The sequence below is a fragment of the Leguminivora glycinivorella genome, chromosome Z, assembly GCF_023078275.1.
Source record: "Leguminivora glycinivorella isolate SPB_JAAS2020 chromosome Z, LegGlyc_1.1, whole genome shotgun sequence".
NCBI classification, from domain to species: Eukaryota; Metazoa; Arthropoda; class Insecta; order Lepidoptera; family Tortricidae; genus Leguminivora; species Leguminivora glycinivorella.
The window spans coordinates 26,594,058-26,617,078 of record NC_062998.1 but is presented as its reverse complement, the minus strand read 5'-3'; the positions used below and the strand labels follow the sequence as shown (position 1 = coordinate 26,617,078).

At 37.8% G+C, this 23,021-nt stretch overlaps 1 protein-coding gene across 1 annotated transcript; it reads right to left on the bottom strand.

The window, feature by feature from the left end:
* Positions 1-796: 796 nt before the first annotated feature.
* Positions 797-5,127, bottom strand: LOC125241048 (U-scoloptoxin(19)-Sm1a-like). Its single transcript, XM_048149330.1, has 3 exons — positions 4,972-5,127; positions 2,070-2,222; positions 797-1,518 (listed from the first exon to the last, which is right to left on the bottom strand). Exons 1-3 carry the CDS (start codon positions 5,048-5,050, stop codon positions 1,385-1,387), a joined length of 366 nt encoding a protein of 121 aa, XP_048005287.1. The 5' UTR covers positions 5,051-5,127; the 3' UTR covers positions 797-1,384.
* Positions 5,128-23,021: the final 17,894 nt, after the last annotated feature.

Below are 23,021 nucleotides of genomic sequence, written 5' to 3'. Positions count from 1 at the left end.
TGTCTTTCTGTCCGTCCGTCCGTCCGTCCGTCCGTCCGTCCGTCCGTCCGTCCGCGGATAATCTCAGTAACCGTTAGCACTAGAAAGCTGAAATTTGGTACCTACCAATATGTATATCAATCACGCCAATAAAGTGAAAAAATAAAAAGTGGAAAAAATTTTTTCGTTAGGGCACCCCCCCTACATGTAAAGTGGGGGCTGATATTTTTTTTCATTCCAACCCCAACGTGTGATATATCGTTGGATAGGTATTAAAAAATGAATAAGGATTTACTAATATCGTTTTTTGATAATATTAATAGTTTCGGAAATAATCGCTCCTAAAGGAAAAAAAAGTGCGTCCCCCACCCCCCTCTAACTTTTGAACCATATGTTTAAAAAATATGAAAAAAATCACAAAAGTAGAACTTTATGAATACTTTCTAGGAAAATTGTTTTGAACTTGATAGGTTCAGTAGTTTTTGAGAAAAATACGGAAAACTACGGAACCCTACACTGAGCGTGGCCCGACACGCTCTTGGCCGGTTTTTTTATATTACTTGTACTTGCCTTTTGCAGTAATCACAGTCCGCCGTCCGCCACAAAACACACCACCAAACATAACCTCAATAAAAGTAAGAAAATAAGTTTAATCAAATTCTATAAGTTAACAGGAAAATTAACGAACCTATATAACACGATTCAAAACATTGTCAGCTAAAAATGAACCGATAGTTCCAAATACCTTCTTTAGGTTCATTTAATGTGCAAGCTTTCCAGAACTGAGTTAGGAAATTTTAAATAAAATAGATTAAAATAATTACTTTATAATTAAATGTATTATTGTAAGTATTATTTATACATAAATATGAAAAACACTTTTATAATTTTAGTGTAGAAAAACAATAGTATTTTTTTTTTAATATCTGTTTAAGAAATTGTGACAGTTGTGGCAAAAAATATCTCATATAAAAGACCTGATGCTTCGTGCTTTACGTTCTCTCTTATGCGACAACTAAATAATACGAAGTATAGGTCAGACCAATGTCAATAGTCAAAGTGCATAGAAATAATGTTTAATGTATACTATTATACAAGAATCTACTGGGATTAGATGTCAGAAAGCCGTGGGTCTAGCCCTGGCAAGGAGGATGGTGATTATAAGAATGCGTACCTAGACTAAATACGACAATTTGGTATCCAAGCACAGTCATATCGAAAATTATTATCAACTCAAGTTTTGCAATATTTTAGAAACAGGTGTAGGCATGTATACGCGGGTGATGACGATGTGTTTAGCTTAACTCTGTACTCGATCTATCATCAGCACGCTCTCAGGCTTATTGGCCAGAATAATCTTATCATTGATGGAAGGGCAAGGTTGCATGGCGAAAATTATTATATCCTATACCAAAATACAGCATTTGCTACTTTCAGGACAATCAGTAGAATGTTGATATGTAGGAATCATATAACAGGAGTCCGACAATGGCTTGCATTCTCCTCCTAATTTTCTGCACCTTGTCTCCTTAATGGAACCTGAAACAATGTTATAATTAGTAGCGAAGTTACAGTTTAAAGCTAAAGATATGTAGTTTAAAATCACAACTCAAAAAACTGCTATTAGATAAACATAAGACTTTAAACACATAAAACGCAAATCAGAGCACGTTATCTTGCAAGATAATACTTAATTTAACAGATCCTCCGTTGCGTATGTATTTACCGGGATAATTACTCGTGTGGCGTCGAAATAGGGTTAATTATTGGAAACAGATGTACTGTCTGTAGGTAGTGTATCTAGTAGGTAGATTGTTATTTTTAGATAAGATGGAGCGCATCACTAACAAACTGTTTTACAGTTTGGCGAAACTTTATTAATGTGCTTGTGTAGGGTACATTGTATTTTTTATTAAAAAAAATATAAATACCTAGATAATTATTTAGACTCAGTCAATTTATAGGTGTAGGTACTAGGTACTTAAGGATGTGAATGATACTTATTTATTTAAGGCGGGCGAAAACAAAAAGAATTTCACAATGATTGTTAATTTATAGCCTTCATATGCCTATAACATGATCTCACTCACTTCCAAAACAACATTCGACGCTATGGCTTTGCTGTGAAGGACAAAGACCCCTTTTTTGACTTAGAAGACCGGCAGGACAATCTGATGCTATGACACACATTCCACCTTGACTAGAACAAGGCACCTCTTGATGAACGCTGTCGATTTTATCCACTGAAACAATTATTATATCAACTGAAAGAAGATACTAAAATTACGGTTTTAGAAACGTTAAATAAAACTAAATCCTGAATTATTTTTATAGTCTTACACAAACTTACGTTTGCAAGGTCCTAAGTTTGTGAAATATGTTGGAATTCTTAAATTGCAATTCTTTATAATATGTCTTTTTTACCGAACTCTAAGGCCTGCGCGGTCATCGCAGCTACATAGGTTATCTTAAAATCTTATTCGATATGTATAATTTTATTAAGAAGTTAATCTTGAACTGCGTTAGATCATGAAAAACATAAGTACATATCGTGAATGGTAAAAATCATCATCTCTTATCTCCCTCCTATTTTTATAGATATTTTGGCGAACGTGTAGCGTCTAAACATGAAGTTTTATATCGGGCGAATATTGCTATTGGACACCATTATTTGTCAAATATAAATTTATCGTCTCATAACTCAAAAACTATTTTACATAAACGTGTCAAATTTGGTATATATATTGACACTTGCAAGATAAATATGTGCTCCAAATTTCATAAACACATCTCAAACGGTTGTTTAGATAATAACGTCCAAAAATAGTCATTTTTATCAGAATACCTATAGACATAAACTCTAGATAACCTATAACGATCAAATTTGGCATGAAGATAGGTAATTAGGTGAATACACAGAAAAAAAATCAAAAATTGGTTTTATATCATTTAAGAAAAGTGACAAGTTCAGTAAAAACATGTTTAGTTCAACCGGGGCTTACTAGATAGCGCTAGTAGTCCTAGATTTTCTAGTAAAATTAATAAGCGTTCCTGTAGCCTTTCACATTTACGTTTTGATGGGATTTTCCTCTACTCTACCCACCTCATCAATTCATTTTTGCATTTCAAATCCCACTACCATCTTCACACTCATAAAGCTACGCCTTGCGTTTAATTATGTATGTACCTGTCTAAGTGATGTCGTATAGGTACGTCAACATTGTCTAAAGTTTGTGAGTTAGAATGGATTGTGAAAGGTATCTGATTAAAATTAAATACATACCCACATTTTAATTAAGAAAGTTAACTCTTAACTAACACAGAATCCATCAACATATTGATAAAAGTGGCATTTGAACGATACTCAATACCTCATTGTGTCTCATGTGTAAGTACATATACTAGTATTATGATCTTAGGCTAATTACCTAACCAGTCTTTATATAGAAGAAGAATGAGCAGAATATCACACATTTTCAAACGTTTCCTGTAATTTGATTGAACAAATAAAGTTGCCTGTGTGCGGGTTAAGAATTTCACCACCCCCTTTCTTCCCGTGGGTGTCGTAGAAGGCGACTATGGGATATGGGTTAAATTGTGGCGTAGGCGAGAGGCTGGCAACCTGTCACTGCAATGTCACAGTTTCGTTTTCTTTCAACCCCTTATTTGCCAAGAGTGGCACTGAAGCTTTAGTAGTTTCATGTGTTCTGCCTACCCCTTTATGGGATACAGGCGTGATTGTATGATTGTATGTATGTAAATAAAGTTGTTTTGTGTACCTACCGTACTACATCAGAAAGTAACGCAACTATTGCTTTCGTAAAAATGCAAGCCTAGGCTCCGGGCGCCCTGTACCCTACACTCATGGAAGGGATCCGTCGAGAATGAGTTATGAGCAGCCGAGTTGGTCTTGAGCGAGGCCACGAGAATCGCTGAAGATATGAAGGCGAGGCGCGAGCTCCTGAAGGCAGTTTGATTGCACCTCTGGGGTGCCTTAGGACTACAACAGCATAATATATCTACAACTTAAGACTTAGGTATGTAATATGTATTCATTTGTGAGTGTGTTTAATAAAACGTCCCACTTTGTCGATTACCATTAAGGCGAGATGTACTTGTATCTTTATTTGAATAAACTGACAAAGCGGCTTTATAGCAATCGACTAAGTGGGACATTTTCCCATGCGCACTCACATTTATTTATTTCGACCTATTGGCCCCGGTGAGTGACTCAGAAAGGTGATAGCGATAGCGCAGCCACGAATAAGACGCCAGGTGGAATACGGCTTAAGGCAGTATACCTAAGATAGATCATGTATCGTGATGCACAAAACATACAAATAATAATAATACTGCCGATAGATTCGCCATACAAACTTAGTCCTCATTCCTCCCCTAAAGTTTGATTTTTTAAAAATAAGCATTGCAGAGGCCTAATTAAGTTAGAATTATGACTTTGAACATGCAAAATGATTTGTTATTAGTGATGTGATGAAAAATTATGTTTTACCTACTGCCAACATTTGTTTAACCTTCTATCGTTAGTACATTCGTAGGTAGTTCAATAGTGGAAATTGGAAGTATCTTTCGCTTGCTTTGTTATCAATATTTGCACGAACGGCATTTTTCTCTCTTTTAAAACGAATAACAATTTCAAGAACCTAAAGACTATTAAACTCAACCACGAATCGCTATTTCCCGGCCTCTCTGCATTTATGTCTACTATTAATAGTATAAACATAATGCGAGCATAACAATGTGCTCGTATTACGCATTAATCTATCATGTACATATTTGAATATTTCTCAAATATTCCTCCTATTCCTCTTTCCTAACGACTACCTCCACCAAAATTTAAGTTATTTTTAATTAATAAAGTAATGTTAAATATAGTATGTAGCAATGCAATATAATAATTTATTAAATATGTTGATATTTTATTTGTTTGACTATACATATTTCAAACAAGCAATATTTGACACAAGTACTTACAGTCATCTTTATTGAAACACACTACCACCACTGTTTGAAAAACAAGAATCGAAGAAAAAACTGCAGATGAAATATACATTTCTTCGTATAATGAAATGAACGAGTATACGGCAGAACTTACAAGAAGCAAGTGCGTGTTTCCTGATCAAAGTCAACTCATTATAAATAAACAACTGACGCATGCATGCCAATCAGGTTATTGCACAAGCGTCGGTTGTTAAACAAATTCATAACAACTATAAAAACAGACAGGACTATTTAATACAATAATGTACATTAACGTTATCGGTCGCAACTATATGTATTATATATACTACCTAAGATACAACTACTTTTAATTGAGTATGTTCAATTTGTGGTGACGTTGAGATATGAAATTGTAGCCATTAAGTGGCTCTTAGAACCCGCGGCCGCCATCCATGCATCATCTGCCGTAATTGCGACTGACTATAATCCCTTACCGCTTGTGATGGATCCCACATCACGCCCCTGTCTCCTATCACCTGAACATTGTGATTAATGACTCACGTATTGTCATAGTTATGTAGAGAAAGTTAGAAAACTGTGTTTTACTTGCTATCTACATATGAAACAAAGCAGTCCTCAGTGTGACAGTAGTTTGAATAGATTAAAGTATTTCAAACTAAGAACCCATAATTAAAGTTTTTAACACTTTTCCTATGGCGATTTTTATTATGGCGCTGGCGTTCTAGAAATTGCATAAAAATATTATAAACACATGGATAGCACTAACCTCTTCTTGGTCCCCAGGCTGTCATGAACAGTAGCATATCTTTGACAAAAGTTGACGTAGACACTCGTTTTTACGAAAACCCACGAGTCACGAACATTTACGTAGATAACGGCTCCATTCGAATCTACTTTCTAAACAAAATATTACACAAATAGTGGGTAGGCTCCTACCTACTTCCTTTCTAGTCAAATCAGCTTCTTATTAAGAACTTTCAAAACTAATTTGAACAATATGATATTTGCTAATAAGGAGTTCATATGAAATCGAGTTGAGTGTTGTCACGGTCAACTCATTAACATTGTATATCTCAAATATCTCAATCCGACTTATTAAATAGAAATTAGATTTAATAATAACTACTATCCATGATTTTATTGTAATTAGGTATCTGGCCCCGTAGCCGAATGGCATTTCTCCGACGCCAAACGAAAGCGATACGCCGCTGGCTCTGTCGCGCCAATACGCAAGCGCGATAGAGATAGATACCTACTAGCGCTTCGTTTCGTGAGCGTTTCGTGAGCGATTGTGCCATTCGGCTAGCCACCCTGATGTTTTATTTCGTGCATGTTATACTTAAGTATTTTAATTTAAAGGACAAGTTTCCTGTTCTAACAGCCAGCTTCAAGTTCAAATTTGTATGAAATTACCACAGAACTTTTTTAGATAGAAGAAATATTATTATTTATTCATTGAATTATACATATTGTGGGTTCCACAAAACTATTTATATAGTTTTATTGTGTGGAGTAAATCTCGCTAATATAACAAAAAAAATAGTATCGCTATCTATACGATAAAAATCTCTTAGACGATCCAGTGGAAGGTAATGATCATCCTATAAGATGTCCAAGAGATGTTTTTTAGCTTACTGTTAAAAGCAGTTTTTTCCCTTTATGGACAATGTTCGCTGGCAAGGTATTTAATAAATAGGGTACCTACGCGTTTTTTTTTGTTCTATCCCCGTAACAGTTAAAATCCCCAAAATACGTTAATCTATTCGTATAGAGGCCGAGCATGTCACATTTTGTACTGACGCCCGATATTGTTAAAGCCTGGCTCCGTAGCCGAAAACGCCACCGAAACGCCGCAGAAATATAGCCTGGCTCTGTCGCGCCAATACGCAAGAGCGATAGAAATAGATAGGTATTACGAAAGAGATATTATCGTGAGCGTTTGTGCATTCGCCGACGCACACTGACCAGAAATATATGACTACGCGCCATGTTGCGGAATTTCATTAGAACTATTTTCTTGATTTTCTTCATACAAATCTGAACTGTCACCCCATACATCTAATAACAGCGCCTTCCTGACAATTATCATATAGTTCTGGTCAGGCTTTACTTACATGTGGTAGGAAAAAATGTCGCTCATAGGTGTGTTCATAATTTTTGTGTTGTTGTAGGCAAGGATTATTTATATAGGATTTACATACTTCATACTACGAATCGTACCTCGATTTTTTTAGCGCCACCTATTTAATACTATCATAACTACACTGATAATGCCTACAAATTTATTTATTTTTTCAAAATGTGTATTCACGTAATATCATGATTTTTAAGTAAAGAAATATGTCATTTGTTCTTATAAAACATAAAAAAACGCAAAAATATTTGATGAAAATATGATTTTGGCCACTTCCAGGCTGCGAACCATCACCATCTAGTTTTAAGCCTAAAAGGTCCTCAGGGGTATGCTTTTTTGTATGGGCTTTGTCAGTCCAGTATTAAATCGTTCTTGGTTGTAGGTAATTAAATATTATGTAACAAAGCATTTTGAATGTTTTTTTACTCTTGTAGTGTTATTCGTCATTTACAGTGTCGTGCATAGATCTTTTAAAACCCTACATAAAAGATGCCAGCCCCCGGCGGGCGCCCCGCGCGCCCACGCATACGTTATAGCATTTAAAGCATTGTTAGGCAGCCTTTAATTGATATAGCGTAGGTGCGCGTGGCGCCGGCCGGGGGCTGGCGGCGGCGCGGGGGAGTGCGAGCGACAGGGTAAGTGCACGAATAGAGGGGAGTCTGACGCGAAGTTATTCTAGTATATTGTGCAACAAGGGAGGTAAGGGGGATTTCGTCAACGCCTCCTGAGTTACACACAATATTTTTCATCACATTTGAGAGGAAAACATAAAGGAAAAAAATCATGAGGCAAAACCGCCAATGAATGGCGGCGCCACTGCGACCAGTAGTCTATCTTCACCTATATCGGATTCTTCATATAAATCCATTGTTCTTGATTACAAACGCTTTTTGAGCACAAACAAACACTAAAATACTGCATATAAATTAAATGCAATGTTCAAAGAAGCATACAATTTAACTCATTTTACATGTCCGTTATTTATTTATTATTTATGTTGTACTGCCCGTTGCTATGGGAACGCGGTCAAGCGCAGATCGAGATGGCCGTCACAATTTCCTGCCTGATGGCAAATTATAACGATTTATCTACGCGAAAACAAAATGAATGTAAAACACACTGAAATAATTGTAAAACATAAATAAAATGCATTTTTCATACCATATAATATTTTTTATAGCTTAAGTTGTGCAAAATTTTTTTATGGCTGATTGAAACATCCTTTGCCTGAAGTATTGTACGGATTGTATTAATTTGAATTGATTATATAATGTGATGAAAATTATATATTAAGTGCACGGTCGTAGAAAAAGTATTGTATGCAACGGTGTTTCACTGAGTCAAACAATACTCGTGGCGTTTTCGACTTCGCCTCAAATTGTTACTCACGCCACTCATCTTTTTTGACCTCACTTAAGTGTTTAAACGCCAGTTTCATAAAATACTATTTCATTGACCTACAAACTGTGAGTAAATACAAACAACCGTTTTGACTGAGTTTGTATAAAATGCAACTTTTTCATATGTTTTCGAAGTATCAAGAGAATTTTACCAGAGCTAAGAAACAAATTTCAAGCGGCATAACCTAAATAAATTTAAATTTAAAAGGCGTCCTTAAATATAAGTACCTACGTGCATGTGACTTGGTGAGGGTGCACGGCGTAGATTTGTGGCAGGCTGCGGCTTATTCCCTATCAAAGGCCTATATAACTTCGTAACGACCGATAAAGTCTAAGAAAAAAACGTACCCTAAAACCATACAGAAAACGGTACGGTGAGCTAGATGGCGATACACCTTTGGGGTACGCTCGGCTAGATGGCGCTAATATTAATATTTGACATTTTAAAACATATCAACTGTGGTTCAAAAGTTTTAAGCTTGTGTCGAGAGATGGCAGACTATGCACTGTGATTACACATTTTACTTTGACAGTCATTCTCTATAATACTCGATCCTCTTTGTTCCCTATTATTGTCTTCCATATTCACGCGTGTTATTTGCTCACGTACCTATGCATCGATTCTAACGTTTTGCTGAATGAATACAAACGCGGTACACAATATGGACATTAGCAACGTCGCAAGCACAAATCAATATTCGTGACCTGTTACGCATCAGAATGCAACCGAATAGCATGAAAAGTACCTATTTTACATTTCCAGTTAAAACAGCTATAATTTATTTATTTGAGCTCGGAACACTCAATTGTGCAGGTACAGCATATTGGGTACTTTATATATTCTGTGAATATAAGTATAAGTATATGGAATATTATATTGTTGGATTCATCACATTTGCTGTTTAAAGGTCTCATTGCGTCTACGTGTACTGAAGAATAATGTACTATTTTCTTACCAAGGGAGTAATGGATTTAGTTATAAAAATTAATACAATCCGTATAATAGTTACTTCAGGCAAAGGATGTTTTAATCAGCCAAGGATTTTTGTTGTTCAACCAAAGTTTGACTATTATGCTATAAAAAACATGAAACGGTATGAAAAATGCATTTTATTTATGTTTTACAACTATTTCAGCGTGTTTAACATTTATTTCGTAAATTTCACTTAGATAAATCGTTATAAGTAATTTACAATCTGACAGTATGTTCTCGACTCGCGCTTGGCCGCGCGCCTGCGCGAAGCGCCTACCGTTGCCTAGCAACGGGGAGTACAACAGAGGCTTCAATAAGAAAATGAAAAATAAGTAATAAAATAGTTCAATCGTTTGCTTCTTTGAACATTGCATTTAATTTATATGCAGTATTTTCGTGTTTGTTTTTGCTTAAAAAGTGTTTGTTATCAAAAACAATGGATTTATAATTATGAAGAATCTGATATAAATGAAGATACACTCCAGGTCGCAAAGCCTACGTTGAAGGGTTTTTGCCTTATGACTTTTTCCTCTGCGTTTTTCTCTCAAATGTGATGAAAAACATAGTGTGTAACTCAGGAATAAATACTCGTGTCTACAATTCACTCCAGCCTGCGACTGACGGCGATATATGATGGCGATATATAGTAGCGGAAAAAAATCTATCATACTCTTTATATATCGAAAACAATAAATAGAAAATTTTTAAAATTAGGTTTTTATATCAATTAAATAACTATTGTATCATCATAACAAATATGTATTTAAATGCTTACGAGTCTTAGGACCAACTGCACGTGGCCCCAGGGCAGCCACAAGAGCCTGGTGCGGATTAGAGACTTTACACACCGATCGTGTATGTAACTAATATTAAACTTCTTATTACGAAAACAGTAAATAGCGAATCCTTATAACAATATAATACAGTTGGATGGATTTATCAATCTCGCAAGTCGTTGGTATGAAAATTACACCAAATCATTATTTTACTATTTGGGGCCCACAGGGCTACCCTGCATAAACCGGGCATACGAGTTGTTTTAAAAATGAACCTTAAGTTGCCCAAATTGTCTTTTTCATACGCAGTATATTGTAAATTTCATCGACATCACCATAGCCTTTTTTTTTTAATTTATAATGTAAGTATGCAAATGTGTACAAAAAAAGTATAATAGATTATTTTCCGCTACTGTATATCACGACACTCTTAATATCCCCCTTACCTCCCTTGTTGCACAACGTACTATTAATACAACGGGAAAACTCATAGTCTTAGCGGAATTGAACAAGCTTAAAACTTTTGAACCTCAGTTTTGACAATTTGGGCCATATTCTTAGCTTGATATGTGATAAAATGACAAATTTTAATATTAGCGCCATCTAGCCGAGCGTTCCCCAAAGGTGTAACTCCATCTTGGCCACCGTACCTTTTTCTCTATGGCTTTGAGGTACGTTTTTTGTCTTAGATCTTTTTCGTCTATACGGAGTTACATAATTATGTATTTGATGGTTGAAGAATTCATTGCCTACTCAGAGCGGATCGATGTGCTAAAATTTCGCATCACCGCTAAAAATACCGCTAATTATGTTAGTATCCATAAATTTCAAACTTCGTCTTCCTCAACAAGAAGGAACTCGATTTGATGAACTTTGGTTGGAAGTGCTTGTGATTAGACTAGCGGCAAAATTTAAGCTTTAGCTAAATTTACTCTTTTAATTCATATATTACCCATAACTGGGCATTATTTGCCTTGATTTCGAGAGAAAAACATTTTTTTTTCAAATCTTGAAGCGAAGAAAGTAGCTTTCGCTGTGGTTAGTGCTCTTGTAAATTATTAAAGCTTGACCAGAACTATATGTCTACGCGCCATGTTGCGGAATGTCATTAGAACTTTATTTAAGTTATAATAAAAAACTTAATTATATAAGTACAATATAAAACTTAATAATAACTATACAAAACTAATTGAACTAAATACTTAAAAATAAACTTATAATAAATAAAAATGATACTAACAGTTAAATAAGGAAGTACTAAATAGGAAAACAAAAAAGTCATAGAAAGATTAACTATTTTCTTCGTACTAAACTGAACTGTCACCCCATACATCAGAATAACAGCGCCCTCCTGACAATAATCGTTATATTTCTGGTCAGGCTTTATTATTATTAAGGACAGTATGAACATTTATGTTGTAAGAATGCTTCTTCTTTTGTTATCGGCGGCTTTGATGTAAATAACTACTAATTGTTTTAGACCGAAGACGATGGGTGTTACCTACCGATGACAAAGAGGGTTATTTTCGCAATACAGGTAGGTAATTCGAAAGGTTGCAGAAACATAGCACGTATTGTGATATCATACCAGCCATTCTTTGGCATCTAAATTATCGTGAATAAGCGGTTGAGCTCATAAAAGGTCCACGATGTCCGCACATCTTTTTTAAATTTCAGCTGCTCCAGTTGCAACTGGGACTGCTTGTCAGACACGGCTTTTACACTGTGTTAGAAATGAGTCACCAGTGATTGGCATTTCCTTAGAAGCTAGAATAAAACTGAATTGGAGTATGTTTCCTTCGTCCTAGTCCACGTTTTGTTTTTCAAGGCAATGGTGTGAGCCACTGAATGATATACTGCTTTTTTGTCGTCATTGTCGGCTACTATTGTTAATATTCCAATTTCCAAATGTTTGTTGTATATTTTGTTACATTTTTTGCTGCGTGGTTATCTGTTATTTTTTCTGTAGCTATAACTAAAACCTTTAGCTTATCGTCGCAAATGTAATGAGCCGGGTTGCTTATTAAACTGTCTTTTCCATCTGAAGACCATAATATATCTGATATCTGATGTTAAGGCCATTTGATCGACATCCTGTAGTTCCTGACCTTTTTCGCGACTACTCTAATACTTGGCTGGAGTAACTTTACGTTACTCGTCATGCTTGAAGATCTTTCGAGATGATTGAACTTAATGTTAGGACAGGTTACAGAACCTACATACGACCCAGTTGACGATATATTTTGATTATCTGCGGATGCCGATGGTGCTGTAGTAGATGGATGCGAAGTGTTGCTGTTACTGCCGATTCAACGGCCCCTGGATGCTTATTTTCTCGCACCTTTTATTTGTAAATCTATGAATGCAATTTTTCATCAATTTGAGATCGAGAGAAGGTTTTCTTAGACCGTTTTCGAGTAGCGCCATGGGTTCTGATAGCTGCCCTTACTGACCCTGTTTTATCCGGAATACAAAATGTGTAATCTTGGTTTAACATGTCGTTGGCTGATAACTGAAAGTAGGTATTGAAAACCAAGCCAAGTACCGGAATTATTTCCCTTGTCTGTAGTATGGGTTCTCCATTTGCTTTCAAAGTTAGCAAAAAGTCTCGTGTATATTTTAATACATCACACCATTTAGCCTTGTTTAATGTCTTAAGGCAAGTTTGAAACCGCTACCTTTAGATTTTTGGCATACATTTTATCAAAAGTGTAATATTTTTAGATCTAACTACCTAATTCTGCAGTTACCTCACTGCCAAAGAAAAATCGATTGCGTCAACTAAGTACTGAAGCTCAATAATTGAGTAGCCAACTTGAAAAAAAAATGACATGTGCGTTACAAAGTTTATTAGCTAATCTTAGACCTTCCTGTTCTTGTAGTTTATGCAACTCTGCCACGTATGTATTTGTATTCTATCGGACCAACATTCGATTCTATGTTAGTTTCAGTCAGACAGTTTCAATAGACAGCTTCATCATATGGGCTTCTATGGAACATACAACTCTCCGGCCTTTAAATGGTTTGACAAAGTAATATTTGCATATTTATATTTACCACAATATAAAATGTTTCATTACGTAATAGGAATCAACAAAAGATATTTCCATTTCACTCTAAAACACGTGCAGTCATGCAGATGTTACTATTGAGAAGCAAAAACGTACGTGCTGAGCTGTCTTGGACATTAATGCCTAAGGCGTACGACTTAGTAAACAAAACAGTTATGACCTTTTACTTATGAGTGTAATTTAGCGGCTATCCATTGTTATTTGTCGCCAGTCGCCCCTTTTGTCGCCATATTTTTCGCCAGTCGCCCCTTTTGTCGCCAGTCGCCCCTTTTGTCGCCATATTTGTCGCCAGTCGCCCCTTTTGTCGCCATATTTGTCGCCAGTCGCCCCTTTTGTCGCCAGTCGCCCTTTTTGTCGCCTGTCACTCTTTGAATCTATAAAAGGGTCGGAGTGAGCCGACGCGCGTCATTCTTACAATATCCACAAGACTAACAGTGTCTCTGGCTTTCGTGTGTTATACTGGTGAGTGAAGTTGTTCTGCTATTATTTCTCTGTTTGTTTTTACTTGGAAATTATTCTGGGTGATTGTAAACTTTGAAATTGTGTCTCTGTTTGATTGTGCGGGGACAATATCGTCGTACAGTTGAACTTAGACCTGTGGTGGAATTGCTTTACCGTCAGTTGTGGGGTTATTTTAGTGTTCTATTTATAGTGTAGTGTTACATTTAAATTAATGTGTATAGTGAAGTTTTCTGTGCTTTGTTTCTTGAGTGCCGTCAAGCAATACAAAGACTGGGTCGATGTATGGCTGGTGCTTGGAGATAAGTCTGTGTTTGGTTTTGTAGGGAGTGCTTAAATAGCACGTAAAGGAAACTTCATAAAATTGAACTTAGTAATTTTCATTTAGTGAAAGTTATAAGCCTCATTGTTTGTGACAGACTGTTGTCCGGCTAAGCGCTTTATACCTTTTAAACATAAGCGTTTAGGGGTCTTTTTTTTATACTTACAAAAGCGTATTTTCTCACCGGTCTCATTTAGCTGGTGCTTTGGTTCATGCTGGCGTTGGTCGCTGGAGATTTCGGTTGTGATCATGTGGCTCCCATGTGGCTCAATGGTGTCATCACAAGTTGTAGAACGAACATCGGTTCCTATTTGACTTAACTAGACTTAACATTAGAATCCATGTCACTATGATATCATAGTGACATGGCTCATATGAGCTTTCACGTTAGCTGTCATTTAATTTGTGAGAAAGTAAGCAATAGGACACTAGAAACTTTTATTTTAATAAACTATTTGAAACATTAATCTACCTCCCTTCAGCTTACTTGCTTAGGATCTGATAAAGTGGTTTGATCAGGTCAGGGTCCCATACCGAATCGCAAGCCCTTGCCCAAACCGGGACCACTAATAAGGCGTAGCGGATGATTACCAAAATATTTTTTAATATTTATTTCATGTATGTTTCACTCACTAACTTTTATTCTAAAATTTCTTCATCACGTCATTAATTTTCTCATTCATAACTTTCTAGGCCTAAATCTGATAAAATACTCTTCTATAACACTATATTATTATGCAACAATAACCTTTATTCTTCTTTAAAATATAAATAAATAAAATTTAAATATTAGTCAAAAATACAGCTGATACTGCATAACATCGTTAAAATAATTGGGGTATATTAGTTTTAGCGATGATTAGTCCAGGTTTAGTACTGACGTTATTTCTCACCATAGAACAAAATAATTTATCCTCATAGAAAAAATAATTTAATAGAAAATAATTTAAGAGTTAGTAGAGACACTACTATTTTAACTATAAACTGAAATAAATGTATTATATACAAAGAAAAAGTGACCAAGGCCTCCAAGTGTTCAAAGCTGGATTCGAGCCAGCGTCCTCCGTTATCGCGACGGATGCCTAAACCACTCGGCCATTCGGACACGGTGGCAAGGATCGAAATTTTCAAGTAGGTATATGACAAAAAGCATATACAAAAAAAGTATGTTAGCCGCGTAAGCTGAAGACCCGGGTTCGATTCCCGGCTCGGCCACCAGTGGGCCTTGTCGTTTTTTCTTTCGTGTATGATATCTATTTCAATTTATATGACAAAAAGTTTAGGTTAACTGAAGTTTAGGCATCCGTCGCGATAACGGAGGACTCTGGTTCGAATCCAGCTTTGAACACTTGGAGGCCTTGGTCACTTTTTCTTTGTATATGACATTTATTTCAGTTTACTGACGTTATGTAAATAAAATGAAACAAAACTAAAAGACAATGTTAATACTTAGAAAGTAATGAAAAAATTAGATTATATTTTTAGTGCCTCGGGTATGTACGTAAATAACTATTTATTCCATCTTGAGGCGGAAAATATACTTTTGAAGCATGCTCCATAAATGTATGCTTTAATTAGTTTTCTTTATTAGGTACTTACAAGTAGGACATAATTATAGTCTTAGAAGAATACCTTGTACCAAATAACAGAAGTGCCTAACCTTCAGATACATTGCTACAACAACAAGCTCCTTCTCTCTCGGGATTCTTAGAGATTAATGACTTCACAAACAGTGCTGTATTACAAAGTAGTGCTAAGTACCGACAGTGCTTCCTAAAACAGTAGGTAAGCAATGTCGAATATAACATATAGTAGAAACTTCAGTACAAAATGTGTTTCATTGCGTGATTTAGTTCGGAGGACCTATAAAGATACTGAATACTGAATACACCTGAGATATTTAGTGCTCGAACGAAGCGAAAACGCCAGTGCCAGTCACTCGAGGGCGCAATTGTGTAGCTTTCATGTATAGGTATGTATGTATGTGGTACCATATAGGTATATCAGAAATATTTGCAACTACGTAATAATTAATATATTTACATTTTCATCCTGAATCGTTCTAACAATATGTTAAATTAAAACCGCAAATAATTTCAGGTCCCGCCAAACCACAAAAGCTCAAGGGCCATTGTTTGTGTCAGTCCATCAGTGTTGTTGTTTGAGTTTCGACGCAAAATAACAAGGGTGTCAAGGGCCGTCGTATCACTTCACTATCAAGCCTGAACTACTGTAATTAATCTTAATTTATTTAGTAATGGAGTAACATAGATAGCACAACAGTAAACGAAATGTTATTAAAACAATCCTGTAACTAAAAATATGAGCTGAGTACCTAACATATTTAATCAGCTAGATTGTCGTTTTTGAAGCTTTATATCAAAGAAACAGTAACTTATGTTCACGCTATGGATAAATATCGGTGACGTTCGGTTTATCTAGAAAATAGGTTATTACAAAAAATCGATCGGACTTCATGACAATAGGCTAGTTTCCTACACTTAAAATATTTTATGCAGTGCACAAAATGAAGTAGATACTACATAAGTAAGTAGAAGAAAAATATGGACAGTAGTTATGTTTAAACATAATTTCTATTTAATAAGTCAAAAGAAATATATAAAGTAAATAAATGAATTGACCGTGACGTCACTCTTCAGTATTTCATAGTAATTTCATATTAGGAAATAGTTTTGACAGTTCTTAAAAAGAAGCTGATTTGACTAGTAGGAAACTAGCCTATTTCTATATTGTCCCGGAGCTTTTTCGACACATGACAGCGTCCACAAAACGTAAATTCGCGCGATCTAATGAAATTTTAAATGAAATCCTGTAATCATCTAAAAAATCAAGTACTTAAAAACAATATTATATCGCTTACTTTAAACATAAATCTAACACATGTTACATTTTTGCGGATCTTCGTTAGTGAGTATTTTACGATATTAATTTATCACGCAGGATTTACTTATCGTGTCATTTATCATTCATTTTTAGGGTTCCGTAGACAACTAGGAACCCTTATAGTTTCGCCATGTCTGTCTGTCCGTCCGTCCGTCCGTCCGTCCGTCCGTCCGTCCGTCCGTCCGTCCGTCCGTCTCAGTAACCGTAAGCACTAGAAAGCTGAAATTTGGTACCAATATGTATATCAATCACGCCAACAAAGTGCAAAAATAAAAAATGGAAAAAAATGTTTTATTAGGGTACCCCCTACATGTAAAGTGGGGGCTGATATTTTTTTTTTATTCCAACCCCAACGTGTGATATATTGTTGGAGAGGTATTTAAAAATGAATAAGGGTTTACTAAGATCGTTTTTTGATAATGTTAATATTTTCGGAAATAATCGCTCCTAAAGGAAAAAAAAGTGCGTCCCCCCCCTCTAACTTTTGAACAATATGTATAAAAAATATGAAAAAAATCACAAAAGTAGAACTTTATAAAGACTTTCTAGGAAAATTGTTTTGAACTTGATAGATTCAGTAGTTTTTGAGAAAAATACGGAAAACTACGGAACCCTACACTGAGCGTGGCCCGACACGCTCTTGGCCGGTTTTTAATTATTTTTAAACTAGTGATGTGGCAGAGTCTGTCATTTCGATTCCAATGACATTTCAGTAAGTTGATAGAAATCGTATATTTAGACTTATATTGACCGGGATATAGACCGTGATTACCTTTTTGATTTTTGTCGAGCTCCCTATATGAACGCGACCAGTGGTAGCGCTGAAAGTGAACGCAGCCGACGCGCGCGAAGGAGGGTAGATCGCGCGCTGTCTATACAACTTTAACATCCACCCATCCACTTCGTCAGTTTTTCCGTGATCATGATGCATGCAACTGCGTCGAAATATAGGGAGCTCGACAAAAATCAAAAAGGTAATCACGGTCTATATCCCGGTCAATATAAGTCTAATGAAAATAACCGTGAATCATTCAAAACTCTTAATCGTATATTTGTTTAAGAGCCTCCTTGTACCTACATAGGGCCTAATCGATTCAACCAATTCGTAAATAATTGCTAGATTTGGCAAACGATACGTCTTAGCCACATCGCAACATAGTTCAAAACAAATGTGTCGAAAATGTGAAGTTACAGCCTAGGCACAATAGTGTCATGTGACTACTAGACTCATATCAAAATTGGCACATAATTCTTTTTTCTATAGAATTTGACTTTAGAGCCCAAATTTATAGGTTTGAGGTATTAAAAGTGCATGATGACTATTGATTTTTTATTTATTGTGGACATCGATAACGCTGTTGTTTTTTATTTATTTTGGACATCGATAACGCTGTCGGCCATTTAGTGATGTCGAAGGATTCCAACCTAACTTCATGTCGAATAATAAATGATATTAATTTGTGCCTCATATTGAACTGCTCAGAAAATGTCAAGGACAGATAATCTATACAGGGTGTATTTTGATAGCGGGTCAGTGAGGGCAGCTACCAGATACCGTCCTGCTACGCGAAAACGGTCTTAGGAGACCTTCCTTCTATTTTTGATTTATGAAAATTGGCGTTTACAGATTTTGGAAAAAACATACACGTTGCGAGAAAAAGAGTTATTTTTCACATACTTTTTTTTGACGCCAATCAATCCCATTCCTATCAAGGATCGAAAGCTTGTATGGGACCAAAAAAAATTCCGACTAGAAAATTCACAAATCGAGAAAAACGTTACCTATAACAATTTGAAAGAAATTTTTTTTATTTTTATTTTAACATACATTTGAATGCCAAAGGTAATGCCAATGCTAGAGGTCTATTTCCGGTAATGTACTAAAAAGACACAAACATGGCTGATGTTTTTTGGCCTGATTAAATAAAAGTAGGTTATATTTGGGATTAGTTGTGAAAGCGGACCCCATGGTCAAATGAGCCGTGATAAATGCCGGGATAATGCAAGGAGGACGATATTTAAAAATACCACCGACCAAGTGCGAGTCGGACTCGCCCACCGAGGGTTCCGTTCAAACTTTCAATGCTTAAAATAGTCTCATGTTATATCAATCTAAGGACTAGGCTAGAAGTATAAGTTTCAAGTTTGGTAAACATCCGCAAGGGTAAATAAATTGAAAATTTAAATATGAAAGGTTTTTTGTGAATAAAAAAAAGTTCCTAAGATACAGATCATACGGTTACCTATCAAAAAGTCGAAAATTGCAATGTCGAATATTAGTAGCCCGAAAACGCTTCCCATTTTATTAATTGGCCTAAGTTTTATTTGCCCGAAAGTACTTTTCCCCTATTATTATTTTCCCCATTTTTATTTCCCTGTAATTTTGTTTCGCTTATGATTCGAATCAACACTTATTAAAATTCCTAAGAATCATTTGACAACTACTTTTTATCGCGTAAAGTTTTTATTCCGAAATATTATTTAGCCGCTATATCAAAAGTTCGAAATTCGAATGAACACTTATTAAAATTCCTAAGTATCATTTGACAGCTATGTGTGCTTAAACACGACCCAATAGTAAAAGTGTCTTGAGAAGCTCACGACGGGCCTACGGCCTGCGGCCTCCGGCCCGTCGTTTCGCTTCTCTAAGACACTTTTACTATTTGGTCGTGTTTAAGCTCCAACTTCCCGGACCGCCGGCGAGCCGATCAGGGACGCTTCGGGCCTTCGGCCCTACGCGGAGCTCGGCCTTCGGCCTTCGCTCGGCTCGAAGCTCCGCGTCGGGCCTTCGGCCCGCCGCTTCGCTTATTAAGACACTTTTTATTATTGTTCTGCTTGGGAGCACTCTCTGCCCGCAGCTCGGCCTGCGGCCTTCGCGTGCTTGGGAGCCTCTCCGACACGCTCCGGGCCTTCGGCCCTCCGCGTAGTTACTGTGGGGGTTGTAGGGAAGTTAGAGGTTACACACGACCCAATAGTAAAAGTGTCTTGAGAAGCTCACGACGGGCCTGCGGCGGGTCGCGATTTAGACACTTCACTTATTGTTCTGCTTGGGAGCATTCTCTGCCCACAGCTCGGCCTGCGGCCTTCGCGTGCTTGGGAGCCTCTCAGACACGCTCCGGGCCTTCGGCCCTCCGCGTAGTTTCTGTGGGGGTTGTAGGGAAGTTGGCGCCCCTCTCAGGGACGCTCCGGGCCTTCGGCCCTACGCGGAGCTCGGCCTTCGGCCTTCGCTGGGTTTCGAACCTCCGCGTTGCTTTTTAGATACTTTTACTTATATTTTTTTGCTTGGGAGCACTGTCTGTACGCAGCTCGGACTTCGGACCGGAGCAATGACGTTCGGGCTGTGGAACACTCCCTCAGGCTGGTAGGGAAATTTGACTTTGTCCCCTCTCGCCGCCGTTTTTGACTTTTCCAAAAAAAATTTTTTCTCATTTCTATTTTTGGCCCCCGTTCTTACCAAGTCCCAAATTGGAACGCGCTCGGACCGAAAATAAAAAAAAAAAATTTTTAAAGTCGGCCATTTTGAAATTTTGTAAATGCCATTCGATGGACCACAAATAACTGTACAACATTAGTTTAAGCACTATTAACCTTTCTCCTACCGTTACGGAGCTATGGGGATTTAAAAAAAAAACCTCCATACAAACTGGTAGGGAAATTTGACTTTATCCCCTCTCGCCACCGTTTTTGACTTTTCCAAATTTTTTTTTTCTCATTTCTATTTTTGGCCCCCGTTCTTACCACGTGCCAAATTTGAACGCGCTCGGACCGAAAATAAAAAAAAAAAATTTCAAAGTCGGCCATTTTGAAAATTTGTAAATGCCATTCGATGGACCTCAGATAACTGTACAACATTAGTTCAAGCACTATTAACCTTTTCCCTACCGTTACGGAGCTATGGGGATTTAAAAAAAGGACCTCCATACAAATTTCAATTGGCCTTCAAAGGGCGCCATTTTGAATTTTTCAAAATTTTCTTTTTGTATACTAATCTTGGGGTGGCTGTCTACCCGTGTGCAAAATTTTAGCGCGCTCGGACCATTTTGAAATTTTTCAAAAAAAAAAGTCGGCCATTTTGATTTTTTTTTAATGCCATTCGATGGACCTCGGGTGACTGTATAACATTTGTTTGAGCACTTTTCACTTCTTTGTACCGTTACGGAGCTATGGTAATTAAAAGAAAAACCTCCATTCAAATTTCAATTGGCCCTCAAAGGCCGCCATTTTGAATTTTTCAAAATTTTCTTTTTGAATACTAATCTTAGCACGACCGTCCACCCGTGTGCCAAATCTCAGCGCGCTAGGACCATTTTGAAAATTAAAAAAAAAAAAAGTCGGCCATTTTGATTTTTTTTTAATGCAACTTTTTTCTACTCGGATACCTGTATGACATTTGGTCGAGCACCCCCCGGCTATCTCTTACGGTTTAAAAGTTGCCATACAAAATAAAAGTGGCCAGTTTTCCCACATTTGTAGCACTTTTCAATTTTTTTTTATTTCATTCGAATCGAGGCCACTTGGAGATTCTATGACCAAAATTTGAGCTCTCTACGACAAACTTGAAAAATCGTCAAAAAAAAAAGTCGGCCATTTTGAAAAAAAAATGGCGGCGTCAAAAACTGCCCAGGGTCCTCTATGACATTTGGTCGAACACTCCCCGGCTAACTCCAGCCGTTTGGCCAGGCCGTCCAACATTTTTTTACCCGGAACCGGTAGACCGACGGTCTGATCTATCCGGGGTCGCAGGACCAAACTCTATACGAGCACACCAAACACTGCCACCTTCAAATCCCCCTTCTGCCTATTTTTTGAAAAATGTCAGTCGGGTTGTAGCTTTATATTATATAGACTAGTTTTTTAAAGGTGCGCGGGGCCCGAGGGCCCCGCGGTCTTTCTTGTTGCATTTTTGTTTTTTTTACTTTGCTTGTTTGTTTTTTTGCTTTGCTTTTTTGTTTCTTTGCTTAGCTTGTTTGTTTTTTTGCTTTACTTGTTTGCTTTTTTGCTTTAGCCTTTGTGTGCTTGGGAGCACTCTCTGCCCGCAGCTCGGCCTGCGGCCTTCGCGTGCTTGGGAGCCTCTCAGACACGCTCCGGGCCTTCGGCCCTCCGCGTAGTTACTGTGGGGGTTGTGGGGAAGTTGTAGCTTAAACACGACCCAATAGTAAAAGTGTCTTGAGAAGCTCACGACGGGCCTGCGGCCTGCGGCCTCCGGCCCGTCGTTTCGCTTCTCTAAGACACTTTTACTATTGGGTCGTGTTTAAGCTCCAATTTCCCAGACCGCCGGCGTGGCGATCAGGGACGCTCCGGGCCTTCGGCCCTACGCGGAGCTCGGCCTTCGGCCTTCGCTGGGTTTCGAAGCTCCGCGTCGGGCCTTCGGCCCGCCGCTACGCTTATGAAGACACTTTTTATTATTTTTTTGCTTGGGAGTACAGTCTGTACGCAGCTCGGCCTGCGGCCTTCGCGTGCTTGGGAGTCTCTCAGACACGCTCCGGCCTTCGGCCCTCCGCGTAGTTACTGTGGGGGTTGTGGGGAAGTTGGAGCTTAAACACGCCCCAATAGTAAAAGTGTCTTGAGAAGCTCACGACGGGCCTGCGGCCTGCGGCCTCCGGCCCGTCGTTTCGCTTCTCTAAGACACTTTTACTATTGGGTCGTGTTTAAGCTCCAACTTCCCGGTCCGCCGGCGAGCCGATCAGGGACGCTCCGGGCCTTCGGCCCTACCCTACGCGGAGCTCGGCCTTCGGCCTTCGCTGGGTTTCGAAGCTCCGCGTCGGGCCTTCGGCCCGCCGCTTCGCTTGTTAAGATACTTTTTGTTATTGTTTTCTTGGGAGCACAGTCTGCACGCAGCTCGGCCTGCGGCCTTCGCGTGCTTGGGAGCACTCTGCCCGCAGCTCGGCCTGCGGCCTTCGCGTACTTGGGAACCTGTCAGACACGCTCCGGGCCTTCGGCCCTCCGCGTAGTTACTGTGGGGATTGTAAGATTTGTAGGGAAGTTGGACCTCCGGCCTGCGGCCTCCGGCCCGCCGCGTCGCT